The sequence below is a fragment of the Marmota monax genome, unplaced genomic scaffold (genome assembly GCF_021218885.2).
Source record: "Marmota monax isolate L192 unplaced genomic scaffold, Marmota_monax_Labrador192_F-V1.1 WCK01_AAM20220418_F8-fsc00038, whole genome shotgun sequence".
NCBI lineage: Eukaryota > Metazoa > Chordata > Mammalia > Rodentia > Sciuridae > Marmota > Marmota monax.
The window spans coordinates 15,472,234-15,492,062 of NW_026692498.1; the positions used below are offsets into that span (position 1 = coordinate 15,472,234).

A 19,829-nucleotide genomic window follows, 5' to 3' on the forward strand; every position below is an offset into this window, starting at 1 on the left:
TGTAATTTCAGTGGCCGAGGAGGCTGAGACAGGAGTTCAACGCCAGCCTCAGCAACAGTGAGGTGCTAAGAAACTTAGTGAGACCCTGTCTCTAAATAAAATACAAAATAGTGCTGGGGATGTGGCTCAGTGGTTGAGCTCCCCTGAGTTCAATCCCTGGTACCCCCTACCCCTCAAAAAAAGAATTGTAAGTATTTTGTAAGTTATCATCTAGAATTTGTAGCACCATCTCAGTGAATGTTAAATATAGTATAGAAATTAAAATATAAAATCAGAGGCAAGTATTGTTCTCTACATCTGTGAAGAACTCATAATTCTGTGCATAGTGCTCACACTGGTACGAATTCTAAAACAGAACTACCAATTGCCAGATCAATAACAATTATTAGATACCAACAGTGCTTAATAACTTCCAAACTATTTCCAAAATGTTGTCAATCATAGACGGTGATGATATTTTCCTTTTATTCAAATTATATGCATTAATTAAAATTTTTCTAAATGTCATAGGTTATTTCAAATCACATATATTTCAAGTGATATTACTGATTAAATAGAATACTCATGTGAAGTGATTTATAAAAATGTTAAATTTCATTTCAGAGTTTTGTATTTATTTGTTATGAATACACATAATCTTCAATATGTAACCTCTCCTCCTCTAATTCCTTACCATTGAAAGTGTGTTCTTTTTACATAAATAGTTTTGTTTTTGCATATAACATTTTAGCCGTGTAAGTCTATGGGTATTCATATGTGTGTATAAAATTGATTGTAACACTTTTGCTGCTGCTTATTCAATTTTATCTTGTGACAAATCCTTATTTTTTATTTTGACTGTTGACTTTTAAAAATTTCTCTATATTTATGTAGATGTTTTTATATACAAATGTTTTTGCCATTTATTTTGCCATTTACTTTGAAATGCTAACATTTTATTGTTTTTGATTATTGTAAACAGATTTACATTTAATTTTATTGCTTAATCCTTTGCTGTTAGAAATATTTTTCCACGTGTAATTAAGTTCATCCTTACTTATGTCAACAAATTAGTTTTATGATTTCACTTGTTATATTTTATAATAAACTATTTCAAACCTCCTGTAAAAATAGAAAAAAATCCTTTGTGAGCAGAACTAATTACTATTGAAAGTTCACACAAGGTCATATATATTTCAGATATTTGGATATTATAGGGTTGAATCTTCCCCTGCCTGATTCTACTTCTTTCCCCATTTATGGCAATAAATGTTACTATGAATTTAAAGTTTCTCATCCCGAGACTGGGTTACAATATTTTCCAGTGTTTATGTGCTTATAGTTTTATATAGTATGGTTTTACTAGGTTTAAAAGGTGATATAAATGAAATAAATCTGTTTATGAATTTTTAAATTTTTTGCTAGCATTATTAGAATTTTTTCCCATTCTGCTTCACATAACAGTGATTTTTATTACTATAGTCTATGCCAAAGACACAACAAAGGTAACCATGCAACGATTCACAGGCAAATTACATTTTCCACTTCCTTGATAATGGAAAAACCTGGTGACAAGTTCTCTTCTGAAATTTTAAGTATGTACCAGTAAAAGAGTTATCCTGTGTGTCAGTCGTTTCTAGGTCATAGGATATGAGGATTTCTAAACTTACTGTACAGTGTGCGTTTGTTTAGAAGCATATACTCCTGTAAACAGTGTGTGAATGCTCTCATTAGTCCACATTCTTACCAAAAATAGGTATTTTCAGACTTCTTAATTATTTCCCAGTCTGATCAATGAAAAGTGAATTTTAAGTTTGGATCATTACAGTTGATATTAAATAGTTTTAAATGAATTGATTATGAAATAAATCAAGATTTATTTTTGTAAGTGATGTGCCAATATTCTTAGTACATTTTCAGCTGGATTGTTTTGTCATTATTTCATCCATTTGAAATGTATTCCTATATATTCTGTAGTAGCTACAAATCTTTAGATGTTATATGCAATGTGAGTATCTAAAAACTGTTTATAACTTATATTTCATTTTTTGTGCATGATATATTTGATAGTGAAAGTGATTCATTTAAACATGTTAAAATTTATTAATCTTTTCATTCACGTTTTGTTTGTGTTGTTAGAAAGTCTTTCCTTTGATAAAGATATTCTTTAATGTTTTCTTCCAATGTTTTGGGCATGACTTTTGCATACTGAGAACTTTATTTTTTCTAGTATTTCCATTTGTGCATAACATAATAGGAGTGTGCTTTTTAATTTAAAAAATCACCAATTGATTATTTCTTGAATACTCTTTAATTTTCTCATAGAATATGTAGAGTAAATTCTCCATTATCAAGTTTTCATGTATGTATCTGGGTTTTTGTGAAATTTTTATTTTAGAATCAATTTCTCAATTCTTTTGTCAATAAAATTACCCTAATGAAACTATCTTTATCATCCCTTACAGAAATGCATTCATTAATGGATTTTCCTGAAGGATTTCTTAGAAAAGTCACCTTTAAAATAGGTGCCTATACTATATTCCCTCAAGTCCACGTCTATGGTTTCTTCAAAAGGCGCCTTCATTCACCCAGTCGTTATGTTGAAGAGACTAAGTAAGAAATGTAAGTTAATTGCAGTGTATATGTCCTCCTGTATCTCATTTTGGTGGCTACCACTACAGTATTCCCTTCTTATGGTTTAATGTCTTCCATGATGAATGTCATCAGTTTTACATGTTTGATCATCCTTTCTTTCCCACATAAACAGGTTCAATTCCCAAATCAGAAGATATGAGTGTTTGACATGGACATTAGAGGTGCTTTGGAGAAAAATAAAGCAGGGTATGGTTAGGGAGTAGTGGAGTCAGGGTAGGACCCTCTGTGTACATCATATCTGAGCAAGGCCTGAATGAGGAAGTAGCACCTAAGTGTCTGTGGAAGAGTTTTCCAGGCACCCACACAGTAACACAAGAGCCCCAATATATAATAATGCTCTTGATTTTTTAAAAGGTAAATCAAGGAGACAAATATATGTGGACCAGAGTAAGAAATTAAAGAGAAGATAACTTCAATCCCTCAGGAATATGTTTAGAAGAAGTGTCAGATCACATAGGACTTAACTTTTCAGGTCAGCATGTAATCATTGTCTCCCTCCAATTCTAGACTGTAAGCTGCATAAAGGAAGGAACAATTCTGATTTTTCTGGCTGCTCTACAAAAACCCAGCATAGTACCTTTTTTATTAAACAATATCAACTCAATATTTATTGAATGAATGGATAAGCTGATGAATAAAATGAAATGTATGTTCTAGTACTAATGAGTAGGGATTATAGTTTAACTGGAATTTTGAAGAAGGTAGAAGGCAGGGTCTGATCATTTCTTTTGGCTGTAATTCAATGCTGTGCTCAATGGGGCACAGCACATAAAATTGACATTAATAAATCATATTCCACATGATACAACACCTTTAGTTGCCAAGAGAGAGGCAGAGTGGTAGAATGGCAGGTGAAGGAGGCAGGAGGATCAAGGCAAGTAGAGAAAATCTAGAGTTCCATGTCAATTTAGAGTTTCATGTCAGAAAAGTGAAATATTTTTTTTTGTTTTGTTTTTAAGTTCCTAAGTCAGTCAGCTAAGTATAAGTGGTTCGCTAGAGACCATTTAGTGCAATTACTGCAATGAGAAATGTGCGTTTTTATTGTGGATTAAAGGAATATTAAATATCAAAAGTGTACATAAAATTGACATCAATAAATCATATTCTACATGATATATATGCATGCATATGTATGTGAATATCAAGGAAGCCATTTGTTCTGCTTTTGTATCTCTGCTTTTCTATAATATGCACATAACATATTTAAATTAGATTAAATATTTTTGGAGGGGTACGTAGATACATATATACAGACAAGCCTATATATATGCTAAAAAGGGACATTAAATAATGGGTGTAAATTGCTTAAAGTGGTTACTTCACTTGTGATAGCAGAGACAGGAAGATCCATTTAGACCATTTTGGCTCTGATCTTCTTGAATAGGGATGTTGGGACTTGGTGGGAGGAAAAGAGGTAGCAGGTGGTAGTTGGCTTATGGGTAATATTTTAAGGTAAAAGTAACAGAATTATCTTATGAACTGTTATGGAGTGTCTGAAAATGATGAAACAATTTCTGATAATTTCTCCAAAATGCACATATCTGTTTATTTATCTTTGTCTGCAAAAATGAACATAGTACTTTCATTGACTTGAGATGGGGATGCAATGTCTGGAGAATATTAGGTGAAGCCATGAGGAGTTCAGTTGCTATTGATGTTATGTTGGAAATGTAAGCAGTTAAATCCTAAGTTTGGAGTTTGGAAAAGAGGTCAGGTTTCAATATTTAATTTCAGCCTATGTAGTTTTTAGTTGGTATTTTAAACCAGGAAACTGAATAAGATTACCAAAATAGACTAATTATAAAAGAAAGGAGCATCAACAACTGAGCTCTGAGCTACCTAAACATGAAAGTCACAGAAAAAGAGGGAATAAACAAAGCCATGAGGACAAAATCATGTGGTACAAGGAAAATTTAGAGTCCCATGTCATGGGATATAAGAGAAGAAAACTGCTCAAGAAGAAGTTAGTGATCAGTGAAGCCAAATGTTATTGGACGGACAAGAAAGCTGAGCATAGAGACCACAGCAGTGGAATAAGCCGTGTAAAGGCCCCCCGGAGACTTTCACAAGAGCAGTTTCATGGAGTGAAGGAGGGAAAACGGGGTTCAAGTGAGCTTGAAGAAAACAGCACAGGAGACCTGCACAGGACAAGTCCATTCAGCTGTTGTCAACACCTTTAGTTGCCAAGGGGGAGGCCGAGTGGTAGAATGGCAGGTGAGGGAGGCAGGAGGATCAAGGCAAGAAGAGAGAAGAACCAGGAGGATGGTGGGATGTGGGCAAATAAGGGCCACGCACCAAAGACCTCAGACAAGCACACAAATGTAGATTAAGTTTTAAATAAAATATTTTACTGAGGTTTCTTTTGGATTTTTTTTTTACATCAAAAAGTTAAACCCATGTTTCTCAAAAGTAATCTATGTTACCGAATAAAATACCCGATTTTTCATTTCTTTTTAGTTACAATGCATTGTGTTGGTCTCCTTATCTCAGTAAAGGAATCAAACACTCTGAGACATAAGTATGAGCAATCATATAATGGTAACTATGCGTTGTCTTGGAATTCAGGGATAATCAAGAACCAGTGGGATGCGTGTGTGGGTGGGTCCTTGTTTTTCTAATCATCTTCATGATCACTACAGTCAAAATTTTGGCCAATTTCTACTATTCAGGACTGACTTAGAGTTCCACACTGTATTGTTATTTCTCATCAGTAACATGCTCCTTGTTGGCTTCTGTTGTTCTTCTATCATTGGCAATAATAGGCTGTCAATTTCTGGGTAGAGAATCTAGTCATTTCAAATAATACATGTGTCATGCAGTTCTTTTTGGTTGCTGGCATCAAGGTCTGTCATAATCTCTGATCATTTTGTGGACATCTGAAGCCTTCTCCCATCAGTCATGATGTGCTCCCATCCATCATCCCTAGTGTTGGGCACCTACATTGCAGCCTTCATTAATACTGTTATTCACACTGCATTTGCCTAATGCATTTCTTGCTGCTGAGTTATCAATGATTTTTTCTGTCACACTGCCTCATTCTGAAACCCCCCTTGTCTTCAACACCCATCACTAAGTTGTCCTTCCTGCTGTTGCCAGTTTTTATGAATTGAACTTTTTCCTCAGGATTCTCATTTCCCAACTCTCCATCCTCACTGTCCAGAGGATGAGGGTTCATTTTGCAGAAGGGAGGTGCAAAGCCTTCTCTACCTGAACTTCTCATTGGTGGTGCCCCCTCTTCTTTTGAACAGTCAGGTTACTGTATTCACTCTTTAACTCCAGCTATTGAATGGACCAAAACAAACAGTGTCTGGGTTTTATTGAGTGATGGTCTCATGGCAAGTACTCTCATGTGAAATCTGAGAAACAAGGAGGTAGATAATTTAATAAGTAATAATTAAAAAAACTTCTTTATATTTCAGAAAGCTACAAAAATGAGTTTAATTATTTTCATGAGGAAATGGTAAATGTTTGAGAAGATATAAATATATAACATAAACACTGACAATGAACACATAAATCAAAGCAACACATGGAACCTTACTAGTACATACCATTTCTAAGTTTCTATGTATCAGTTAAAAATAAATTAAATGAAAATGAAAAACCCTTCTTTTACTTCCATATTTGGAATCAATAAAGCATAGAATTTCATAATTACTTAGAAAATGTCAGAAATAAGCAAATTCTCCTCCATTCCCTCTGGGTCCATTTGATCCATCCATGAGGCCTTTTTAATGGTAACAGGGATGAACGAAATGGTTCAAACATCCAGAAGAATGTCATCACTCTGAATAAATGCCACTTATTCCTCTGAACCTAAGTGCATTAACATAAATCAAATATTATATTTTAACACTCCATTCATAAAATTTAAAGGTGGCAGTGACAGAGAAAGACTGAATGCCAACAGGAATTATTCCATATTCTTCAACATTAATGGCTTAAAATTGGGGGGTTTAAATGCCAGAGGAGACGTGATGAAGGGTAGGCTGACCAGGATATGACCCGGGACTGAAACAGAGCTAAGAGTGTGCCTCTTGCTCTTAGTGAACCAGAAAGAAATATCAGAACTAAATTGTGATAGTATTGTTGAAGTCAAGAGATCCTAACATTGGAAGGTAATCTAGGATTCTGAGATCATAATGGGAATCAACTACAGAGTTAAACTGAAATAATATGTGAATTGAAATAATAACATCTAAATGATCATTGTGCAGAAGGTTCTGGTATTCAGAAAAGAAATGTGCTTCATAATTCCTCACCATAAACTCTTCAATTGTTTGATTTTTGCATAGGTAAGCAATTTAACCTTAACTATCTAGGTAAAGACGAACATCCTCTCCTTTGTGCATTGCCAAATAGACATACACATCTACTTTATGGATACATGCAGTTTCATTGGAACAAGTAAAGGTTTCAGTTGATTTTACTGAGACTTTCATTATTGGTATAGTTTTCTTTCTCTCTCTCCCTTTCTCCTCTCTCTCTCTCTTTCTCTTTCTTTCTTCTTTCTTATATTGGGAAATAATACAGAGGTCCTTTACCACAGAGCTATACTCCCAACTCTTTATTTTTATTTAGGATCTCTTTATGTTGCTGAGACTAGCCTCAAACATGTGATTCTTTCAAAATCACTGGGATTATAGGCCTGCACCACCATACTCAGATCAGTATATGTATTTTATGCAATAGGACTGATATTCTTTACACATAGTGAACACTGAAATATGCCCATAAAATATTGGAAAGGTTCTGGAGAAATTACAACCCTTGCACATGATTAATGGGGATGGTGAAGTGGCTATGGAAAATACTTGAAGCTTCCTCAAAATTTGAATACAGACAGTATCATCCAACAATCTACCTTCTGGGTACATGTACAAAAGAACTGAAATCAGAAACTTGATTTTTACGTTGATTGCATTATTAATAACATAGCCAAGAAATGGAAACAAATTATATGTCTATTGTTGGATGGATAGATAAGAGAATGTAGTGTGTAAACATAGTGCATTATTATTAGGCATTATAAACAAAGGCAATTATGCTCTATGTAACAACATGGATGGATCCTGAGACCATTATACTAAGTGAAGTAAGTCAGTCACAGAAATACAAATACTATAAGATTCTATCTAGTAATTTAAAAGAAGCTCAAAGTCAAAGAAGCCCAGTGTGAAAAAGTAGTTGCCAGGGACTATAGAAATGTAGACATTGGGAGCTCCTTTTCAATGTGTATAAAATTTTATTTATGCAAGATGGTTAGGTTTCTTATAACCAATATTTAAAACGTTTGTAAAACATATTTGGCTGAGTGATATTCAACAACTTTTTGACCTACAAAAATGTTAATTTCACTTGGCTCAACTTATAAGACCTTACCAGATACATGGTCCCAGATTATTAGTCAAAAATACAAATGGCTTTAAACAGAAAAATAAGTCATTTTACCAAAAATCAAATCAACTCAACTAAAAAAGCAAAAGATATCCATTTTCATCTATCATGAACTACAGAAATGTTTATAGAGCATGTAGGAAAACAAGTGTCCCTTTACAGTGCAGAGCAAATGTAATTTGGCACACATTTTTAAAAAAATATTTTATTGGCTTTAATTAGTTATACATGAGAGTAGAATGCATTTATGCACTTTGATATATCATACATAGATGGGGTATAATTTCTCATTTTTCTGAGTGTACATGTTATAGAATTACATTGGTCATGCAGTCACATATACATAAAGTAATAATGTTTGTTTTATTCTACTATCCTTCTGATTCCTACATCCCCTCCCTTCCAGCAAAATTAAGTTTCAGATTTGAAGATGAAATTAAATCTTTCATGATAAACAAAAATTAAAAGAATTCACAACTAGAAAGCCTACGCTACAGAACATTGTCAACAAAGTATTCCATGAGGATGAAATGAAAAAATAAAAAGTGAAAAACCAAGAAAGGGAGGATCTGAACTAAAGGAATATTCAACCAAAGGAGAAACTAAGTCAAATTGATAACCATAAATAAATCAAAATGACAAGGAATACAAATCATATCAATAATAACCTTGAATGTTAATAGCCTAAACTCATCAATCAAAAGACTTAGAATGGCAGATTGAATTAAAAATTAAGACCCAACAATATGCTGTCTTCAAGAGACTCACTTCATGGACAAAGACATCCACAGGCTGAAAGTGAAAAGATGGTAAGACTTATCACTCATACTGATTGCATAAACAAGCAGGGGTTTCCATCTTCATTTCAAAGTAGACTTCAAACCAAAGTTAATCAGAAGAGACAAAAAAGGGCATTTCATACTTCTTAAGGGAAGTATGTATCAGCAGAACATAACAACTGCAAATATTTATGCCCCAAATAATGAAACATCTATGTACATAAAACAAAGCCTTCTCAATTTCAAGAGTCACATAGACCACAATACAATAATACTGGGTGACTTTAACACACCTCTAGTGCTACCAGACAGAACTTCCAAACAAAAATTAAATAAAGAAACTATCAAACTAAATAACACAATTGATAATTTAGATTTAACAGACATAATTAGAATGTTTCATTCATTAATGAGCAAATAGACTTTATTCTCAGCAGCACATGGCTCCTTCTCTAAAATAGACTGTATCTTATGCCACAAAGCAACTCTTAGAAAATACAAAAAAAGAGAGATAATACCCTGCATTCTATCAGATCACAATGGAATATAATTAGAAATCAATGATAAAATTAAAAAAAAAAATAGAAGCTACTGAAACAAATGGAGACTAAATATTACTCTGTGGAATGATGAAAGGATGAAATAAAAAAATTCTCAGAGGAGAATGAGAACTTTGATACAACATATCAAAATGTCTGGGAGACTATGAAGGCAGTACTAAGAGGAAAGTTTATTGCATTTAGCACATTCATTAAAAGAATAAAAAGTCAACAAATAAATGACCTAACATTATGTCTCAAAGCCATAGAAAAAGAAGAACAAATCAACACCAAAAGCAGTAGAAGACAGGAAATAATTAAAATCAGAGCTGAAATCAATGAAATCAAAACAAAAGTAAAAATTGACAAAATAAAATATTGGTTCTTTGAAAAATAAATAAAATAGATTAATTCCTGGACATGCTAGTGAAGAGAAAAAGGGAGAAAACCCAAATTACTAAAATACAAGATGAAGAAGAAAATATCATGAGAGACATGTCTGAAATACAGAGGATAATAAGAAACTATTTTGAAGATGTACACTCCAATATAATAGAACATATCAAAGACATCGACAAATTTCTAGAGATATGTGACCGACCCAAATTAAATAAAGAGGTCATGCACCATTTAATTAGATCAATTTCAAGTAATGAAATAGAAATGCCATGAAATGCCTACCAACAAGGAAAAGCCCAGGATGAGGGGGAATTCTCAGCCTAATTCTATAAGACTTTCAAAGAAGAATTAACACCAATACTCCTCAAAGTATTCCATGAAATAGCAAAGGAGGGAACCCTTCCAAACTCATTCTATAAGACTAATCTCACCCTGAAACCAAATCCAGATAAAGACACATCAAGGAAAGAAAATTTCAGACCAATATCACTGATGTAAAAAGTCTCAATAAAATTCTGCCAAATCACATACAAAAAATATTAAAAACATAGTGCACCACAATCATGTTGGGTTCATCCCAAAGATGCAGGGTTGGTTCAACATATGGACATCAATAAACATAATTCATCATATTAATAGACTAAAAAACAAGAATTATATGATCTTCACAATAGATGCAGAAAAAACATTTGACAAAATACAGCATACCCTCATGTTTAAAACACTAGAAATACTAGGAATAGTGGGAACATATCTCAACATTGTAAAAGCTATAAATGTTAAACTCAAGGCTAGCATCATTCTCAATGGAGAAAAATTGAAAACTTTTCCACTAAAAACTGGAACAAGACAAGAATGTCCTCTTTTACCACTTATATTCAACATCATCTTTGAAATTCTGGCCAGAGCAATCAGACAAAATAAATAAATAGATAGATAAATAAAATGTTACAAATAGGAAAAGAAGAACTCAAACTATCATTATTTGCTGACAACATGATTCTATATCTAGAAGATCCAAAAAATTGCACCAGAAAACTTTTAAAACTAATAAATGAATTCAGCAAAGTACCATAAAATCAACACCCATAAATCAAATGAGATTTTATACATCAGTGACAAATCCACTGAAAGAGAAATTGGGAAAACTACCCCAACCAAAATAGCTTCAAAAAATAAAAATTTAAAAATTTAAAAAACTGAGAATCAGTCCAACAAAAGATGTGAAAGATCTCTACAATGAAAACTACAGAACATTAAAGAAAGAAATTGAAGAAAACCTCAGACAATGGAAAGATCTCTTGTGCTCCTGGATACTCAGAATTAATATTGTCAAATGGCCATACTACCAAAAGCATTATACAAATTTAATACAATTCCTATTAAAATCCCAATGACTTTCTTCATAGAAGTAAAAAAAAATCATAAAATTTATTTGAAAATATAAGAGACCCAAAATAGCTAAAGCAATCTTTAGCAAGAAAAATGAAGCAATATCAGTACTTAAACTATACTACAGAGATATAGTAACAAAAATGGCATGGTGTTGGCACCAAAATAGACTTGTAGACCAATGATGCAGAATAGAGGGCATAGAGACAAATCTACAGAAATACAGTTATGTCATAGTAGACAAAAGTGACAAAAACATTCACTGGAGAAAAGACAGCCTATTTAACAAATGGTGATGTCAAAACTGGAAATTCATGTGTAGCAAAATGAAATTAAATCTCTATCTCTCACTCTGCACAAAAATCAACTCAAAGTGGATCAAAGACTTAGCACCAGAACAGAGACTCTGCACCAAATGGAAGAAAAAAATAGGCCCAAATCTTCACCATGTCAGCTAGGAGCTGACTTCCTTAACAAGACTCCTAAAGCACAAGAAGTAAAATCAAAAGTCAATAAATGAAATGGACTCAAGTTAAAAAGCTTCTTCTCAGCAAAGGAAACAATCCATAATGTGAGGAGAGAGGCTACGAATTGCAAGAAAATCTTTACCACATGCACCTCCAACAAAGCATTAATCTCTAGGATATACAAAGAACTCAGAAAACTTAACACCAAAAAACAAATGAACATGGTGGCAGGAAGCAGAGAGAGAGCCCCACTTACATCTAAACTGTAAATCCTAAGGACACACCCCAATGACCTACCTTCTCCACCCTACCTGCCTACAGTCACCACTCACTATGTTAATCACCACCAGGGAATCAACACAGTGATTAGGTTAAGGGTCTCAGAGCCCAATCATTTCACTTGTTAACTTCCTTGCATTGTCTCAAACATTGAGCTTTTGGAGGACACCTCATTAAATCATAACACACATATTAACCAAGAAATCAAGATAAACATCTTTGTGCCCTTAACAGAACTAGTAGTGCAAAAGCTGATAGATTTGAAATTTTGGAAATGTGACGTAGACAATTAGGTTCCTGTTTCAATTAAAACAGAGAGATGATTCCCAATACTACTATTCTTAAGTCCCTCTGAGAATTACCTTGGGTGGCTCCCCATCTCCCACTTGTGTGTATAAATAGGACTACATTTAACAGTTTATAGGAACATCAAGAAAATTCCATAATCAGAGTCTGGGAGAGTAGATGATTATCAGAACCAGAAGTAAGTCCTTGTTCTTTGGCCTCGTTATCATATTACTTTTTAGTAAAGAGGAAATTATGCTGCTGTTTCAGATTGAGGACAATAAATGATCTATACTTGCCATTCTTAAAAAGCAGGGTTTCTGGAGTTTCAAATTAGTGGGGAACAGGAATCTTGATGTCTACCTCTGAACAATGTGCCTTCTCTCAATGGCTGTGTACAAAGAAGCAGATCTGTGTGTAAGAGCTCTAGGACAAATTTAACTTTAGTTTGCCTTATTTCCTAGGAGCATACATATACTCTCTTTGCTGCCTATGGTTACAGAGTTGGAACTTGACTTAATTTATCTGACAATAGGTTTACTTACATTTACTGTGAGCACTTTGGTTGGTATTTTATAGCAGGATCTCTGATGCAAAACCACCAGAAAAAGCAAATGCCCCACCAACTACGTGAAATGTAAAGCCATTTCAGATGTGGAATGAAGCTTACTCTGGGTAGAGGAGCTTGTAAACTTAGGTCCACATGAGCTATGAGCTCCTTATACTTTTGGGGTAAGATCTGGAGCATAGACATTAACCTTCTTGAAGACTCTTAGTCTCATTTGAATTTTCAAGTAATTAATTTTACAAATAAATAAATGAAATAATCCCCCAAATGCTTAAGATTCATTCTAACAATGATTTCTTGCTAAAAGTTTTTTTTTTCATTTTATTTTCTTCTAAATTCCTTTTATATAGGGCAATATAATTATTCACAATATTGGGGTTCATGCTGGCATAATTATATTATATATATGATTATTAATATTATATAATTACATAAGAATTTGCTTCAGTTCAGTCCCCAGTTCTTTCTCTTTCCCTTCTTTCCTTATTTCCATTAACTTTCCTCTGTTCTACTGGTCTTTCTTCTATTGATTTATGTTTTTTATCTTAATTAATGCAGTATAGATATATATAAAGTGAAATTCATTGTGGTATATTTATAAATGTATATAAAATAATTTTATCAGTTTTCTGAACATGTTTTCCTACTCACTTGTAAATTAGCAGATTACAGAATTTCTCCTAATAGCTAACTCCTTGAAAATGGTTATCCCCTAGAACATTCTCACCTGTGCTAAAACTCTTTCTTTGGGGCATCTTTTTATTCTTTTGTTTTTGTTTGCATTTTAACATGAGAGTTCTAGGCTTCAAAGTTGTAGGCTTGACTGGGTAATAAATGAAGAAGTTTGTGAAATTACAACTGTGCTTAGAACGGTTTCAAACTTACTTTAATGCTCTACTCTCATGGACTTGAAGTTTCTAGATTTTTGAACAAGGATTTTACATTTTTTTTTTATCATACTGCACCTGGTGCATTCTGTAGCTGGTCCTGGTTCCAGGTTTTATATTGCCTGGTTTTCTTCTCTCCTTGAGCTACCTCTCTGCTGGTTCTTGGTTGTTGAGTAAGGGCTCCGCTGGTGTAACTAGCACTCCCAGGACTTCCTTTTCAGTTCTCCTTTTCTGTTGACAATATACAAGTAATAAGCCCTGCTGGGATTTTCCTTTTTGTGTACTTACTCATAGTTGTTTTTGCTTATCTCTCTTTCTCTAAATATTCTGCTCTACTTCATTTGGATATTCCTAGATTCCACCTGAGTAAAGTTATCAAATTAGTTTAAAATAACACAGGCAACAAATGATTCCTCTTGCAAGTGAACTCAAACATAATTTTTGGCTCTTTTTCTAATTTGAACTTCTCACATCCTGTTTATCTTCCTTCCCTTTTCCTCTGTTCCAGTAACCACCATCTATTTCCTTTCTGAGGCTTCTCAGGTACAAAGGACTATGAAAAAAAAAAAAAACCTGTGGCTCTTGCTGATGCCATCCAATGAAAATATATATATATATATTTAAGAATATTGCCTGCTTGATGTTCTTCAAGAGTAGCTTCAAATAAACACTGATCCCTGTTCCCCAATAAAGGCTGTTAAATTTGCTTACAGGAAAGTTATAGGTAGTGATAGAGAAGATTTTCAAAGAAGGCAACAAACTCTCAGTTGGAATTTTCTGCATTGTTTACATGAAATCTACAATCACACAATCACTAACACATTCAAAGAGAAATCACAAGGTATCTTGGCATCTTTTCTTTACCCTCACTGGGAAACTTCTTAAAATATTCTTTTTATCAGTTCACTATTAAAGAAAAAAAGTCACCTTTAGAGCAAGCTCTTCCTATTTGTTATTTGAAACATCATTTTTTGGCTTTCTCTTCTATTGGTCTCTGTCCACTAAAAAGAATTCAGAAGGCAGAACCTTTTAGGATTCTTTCATTTCTGTGCCTACACTATATAATCACACTGTCTGTTGAGTATGGAAAAGTTTTCTTCATGAATATTTATTGTGATGAAAAAAAAATTCATTTTGAAGGGTAAAATTTAAGAAAATATGTATTTTTAATGCTCATCCTTTTGTATCTTCATGTCTGCTTAATATCAATAATTGAAGGACATACCATGATTCTCAGAAAATGACCACAAGAAATGGCAGTGTGATAACAGAATTCGTTTTGCTAGGGCTCACGGATCGCCCAGAGCTCCAGCCTGTCCTCTTTGTGCTGTTTCTGGCCCTCTACCTCATCACCCTCTCTGGGAACCTGGGCATGGTAGTGTTGATCCAACTGGACTCTCACCTTCACATGCCCATGTACTTCTTCCTCAGTAACTTGGCCTTTGTGGACTTGTGTTACACCTGCAATGCAACCCCACATATGCTGAAGAATTTCTTATCAGAGAAGAAGACCATCTCCTATGTGGGCTGCTTTACACAGTGCTACATTTTCATTGCCCTTCTCCTCACAGAGTTTTACATGCTCGCTGCAATGGCCTATGACCGCTGTGTGGCCATATGTGATCCTCTGCGCTACAGTGTGAAGATGTCCAGGAGAGTGTGCATCTGCTTGGCCACATGTCCTTATGTGTATGGGTTCTCAGATGGACTCTTCCAGAGCATCCTGACCTTCCACATGACCTTCTGTAGGTCCAATGTCATCAATCATTTCTACTGTGCTGACCCACCACTCATCAAGCTCTCCTGCTCTGACACGTATGTCAAAGAGCATGCCATGCTCATCTCAGCTGGCTTCAATCTCTCCAGCTCCCTCACCATCATCCTGGTGTCCTATGCCTTCATCATGGCTGCCATCCTCAGGATCAAATCAGCAGAGGGAAGGCACAAGGCATTCTCCACCTGTGGCTCCCACATGATGGCTGTCACCTTGTTTTATGGGACCCTGTTCTGCATGTATGTAAGACAACCAACAGACAAGACTGTTGAGGACTCCAAAATAATCGCTGTCTTCTACACTTTTGTAACCCCTTTGCTTAATCCCTTGATCTACAGTCTGCGGAACAAAGATGTAAAGCAGGCCTTGAAGAATGTCCTCAGAAGAAATATCATCAGGACATTGTCAATACCTCCACTTGGCCATAAACCATAACTATAAAGTTTTTGCTCAAATATATTTGCATTTTGATAATGAATTCCAGTATTCTCTGTGGATATTTTAGGAGTTTCAGCTAAATTGCTATTTAGAAAATATTGAGTTTCCTTCATTTTTTGTAAGCCTGCCCCCTTAGCATGTATACATGGACTGGAGGCATTGGCATTATTTTGGAGGCTGTAAGAAGCGCAGAAATACATTCTTGATCTTAGAACTGTTACCTTGAAATCCATGTGTTAATCCAATCCTCAAGTGATCTGTAGGCTTATAAACTTTTGAGAACCTGTGCTCTAAGTGAGAACTTTGAATTCATAGGCTTTAGGACACTGGTGTCCTCTCATTATTTACAACAGTAGGTAAGATAACATGTTCTCAGCTCAGAGCCCTCCAATCATCTTCTAATTTGTATTTTTTATTAAAGAATCTTTAAGTAACAAAACTTTGAGTATTCCTCTCCTGAGTCACTAAGTGTAACCAGAAATTGTGTGTCATGATAGTGGTTTCCTGTTTCTTTTGAATCTGCTTATGTGGTGAAGAGGGCAAGAGGTAAAATGTGGGAAAAACTGTTTGTATTTTTTCCCAAACTTGAGTTTTTGAATCTAGCTGGGTGACACAAACTCATCCCTTCCTTTGACCTCCAGCCTAGGGGATTGCTCTCTGTTTCATCTGCTTTTCAGAATTTAGAAGTAGATTGATTAGAGAGTAAATCATATAATTAAAAGCTGAAATACAGAAACTGTATTTGCAATAAGTCCTACAGAAAAACTACCTTGCTTTAACTTACACTTCTCAATCACATTAGTAACTAAAACTTGGGCCTGGCACATGGCCTTTGTATGTATATGTGGATGTAAAGATGTTTTTCTAGGAAAAGGAGGAAATCATTTTGACATTTTCAGAAACTCCAAGAAAGCATGATAAATTTTTCTTCAGGATTTGTGATAAATTGAATGAAGGGAGAAATAAGGATTCTTCTTCTACCAGACTATAGGTGGTCTTTAAAAAAGAGATTTATTAGGGATTTAACTTGGAAATTCCTATAGAAAAATATATAAGTTTTGGTGTTCAGTTAAGGTCTACTGATGAGTTTTTGAATGCATAACTATTCAATCATGTTAGGTAAATTAAATAACTTCAAAGATCAAGTTCATCATTTTTATTAGTGACCCAATATTGTCTCTCCTCATGAATAAAAGACCACAGTACAAGGAATTGCTTTTCAGCTTCTGGGATCTAATCCAAGATTAGTTTAAATGAATTTCGTTTAGTTAGATGTGTTAGCACAGACTAGTTAGACAAAATATGTTCTGTTTATTATGTCAAGACATTTTAACTTACACAATATTACCTCTATGGATCCTATCTAAAATAGCATTTGTACCAGAGTATTTCTGAGCCAGGTACATAATAACACTATTATGAATAACCATGCTATAATATAAATATTGTCAAAATTGAAATCAGAACAAGTTAGAAAACGTCAAGTGTTTATTGTGCTCACAAATTAAGACAGGAGATGGAACTGAATGTTTCCAGAAAGCCTCCTCAAAGCAGTTGCAGCATAGTTTACAAATAAAATTGGAAGAAATATTTTGACCTTTCTCAAAGTTTTCTTTAACAAGTCTTCCCTCCTAATCATTCTCCTGGTTGATCTGAGAATGTGGGGAACTGTTTCATCTATGTAGCATGAATCTGTCACTCCATGCTGTTTCTCTTCTGTAGACATTCTAGGTCACAAACTAGAATATTTCCACGATTATGTCGTATTCTACTTCTTGTTTGATCCACAAGGAATCATCTCTGAAGTGGTCGGTGGAAAACACTGAAGACTCTTGAGAGGATACAACTCATGGGAGAGATTATTAAAATGACTAAGGAAATAATAGAGAGTGTTTGAATACTTAAAATAAAGTTATCACATTTTTTCCAGAGAGTTCAAAATCTTTTGCACCTGCTGGAACTTACCATGGACCTTGGTACCTTGAGATGCCAGGTTAGCTATAGAAGTTAACGGCTTCTGTTACAGGACCCAGGGAAACACCAATTCTTACTCCCCTTGCTGAACAGGAAAAAATGGCTCACTAATAAGCTTCAGCAAACAAATTCAAGTACAGGTAACACAGTGAGAATATTCAAAATGTCAAAAATACTGAATTTGGCTCAGAGAGACCCATGGAGTCCCCACATGGTGAGAAAGCAAAGAATGTGAGTGGACCTGGGGGCTGGAACTGGTTGCTCACCCCACTCAGGACTCATGAGGGGTGTGGTGAGCCGCTTCTGCCGTTTCTGCAGATTATGGTCGCCATTACAAGATGGCGCTGGCTCCGCTGTGGTCTGTGACAAACAACTTCTTATCTGGGAAAGTTGGCACATAATTTTTCACCACCCTGTGAGAAAGCTCCACGCGGCAGCTTTGCATTGGGGCTTGGGATGCTTTATTAAGGCTGGGAGGGGCATCCGAGAGAGAGAAGAAGAAATATCAAGGGCCTGAATAAACTGCTGAAAGAAGATTCCCGAGTTGCGTCTTCCTTGCAGGCAAGGGGTCGCGACAAGTGGTGCCGAGACCCGGGAACCAGAACTTTCAACAGTCAGGGGTGGTGCACCTGTTAGTCCCAGGTAAGTGGGATCCGCGATCAAAGCGGGGTTAGTCCCAGGTAAGTGGGATCCGCGATCAAAGCGGGGTTAGTCCCTAGTAAGTGGGATCCGCGACCAAAGCGGGACAGCTCCTCTGTAATGAAAGAGAGAGCCTTACATTTTATTGCAGCTGCACTGTGTACTTTTGCTCCTACTTTCGCTTTCTTTTTTTTGTGCTTCCTTTGTTGTTGTGTCATGGGTGCCGCATCTTCAAGTCCGCTTCTCCTGGCCCTAGATGGCCTGTTACGTTCCAAGGGACTGGAAGTGAAACGTAGTACTTTACAGAGATTTTTACAGAAGATAGATATCGCTGCACCGTGGTTTGCATTTTCGGGCAGCCTTACTGTGCCTAGTTGGGATAAATTAGGCAAAGATCTTGACTTTGCTTCTGAGCAGGGCATATTAGAGGGTGGGGTGATACCCCTTTGGAAAATGGTCCGTGGTTGCCTTACAGATGACAGATGTCAGGAAGCACTTACTAAAGGACAGGAGGTTTTAGAGCAACTGCATGAGGAAAAATCTGAAGGATCATGTAGTGAAGTGGCAGAGAGTATTAAAAGTAACAGTAGTGAGAAGGCAAAAGAGCCTGAAGATAAAAATAGGAGAAGGCTCTACCCAGACTTGACCGAATTAAAAATGCCTGAGAACACAAGCGACTCAGAGAGTTCTGAGGACCTTGATATATTGTTACAACAACTACATAAGATAAAAATGAAAAAGAAGAAAAAGGAGACACAGGGCACGCAGGCCTACTGTAAGAAAGGGAAGGGAGTTAACATCGGTCAACAAAACTCTGAGGAGGAGGAGGTAGAATACCTAGAAGAAGATATGGTGCGGATTGCCCCACCTCCATATGTGGGGGGGAGCCAAGGTTCCGGGAGATCTTTTCATGCACAAGTTTGGAGGACAGTTAATACAGATATGGGACTTGCATACCCTGTATTTCAGGACAATAACAGGGGAAGATATCATGAGCCTTTAGACTTTAAGCTAATTAAAACCTTGGCAGAATCTGTCCGCACTTATGGCATAGATGCCGCTTTCACTCTCACTCAGGTGGAGGGACTTACTAGATTTTGCATGACTCCCTCAGATTGGGCTAGTCTAGTCCGCGCTTGTGTTTCCCCAGGGAAATATTAGGAGTCCAAAGTTGGCTGTTTAATGTTTCTGGCAGTACCCAAGACTCGGAGCGAGGTAGGAGGCTTAAAATTTCTGCAAATAATTCACAATTATCTAATGCTACATTACCCTCCGCAGCAGTCCGTCTCCAATCTCCGTTCCTGTTTCTTTTGGCTAATGTTACATTACAGGGGATGCTTAATTGTTCTAATATTACCTGTTATTTGTCTGCGTGTTG

General features: G+C 35.4%; 1 protein-coding gene across 1 annotated transcript; it reads left to right on the forward strand.

The window, feature by feature from the left end:
* Positions 1-14,866: 14,866 nt before the first annotated feature.
* On the forward strand, positions 14,867-15,835 carry LOC124092765 (olfactory receptor 5M11-like). Its single transcript, XM_046444567.1, has one exon. It carries the CDS (start codon positions 14,867-14,869, stop codon positions 15,833-15,835), a length of 969 nt encoding a protein of 322 aa, XP_046300523.1.
* Positions 15,836-19,829: the final 3,994 nt, after the last annotated feature.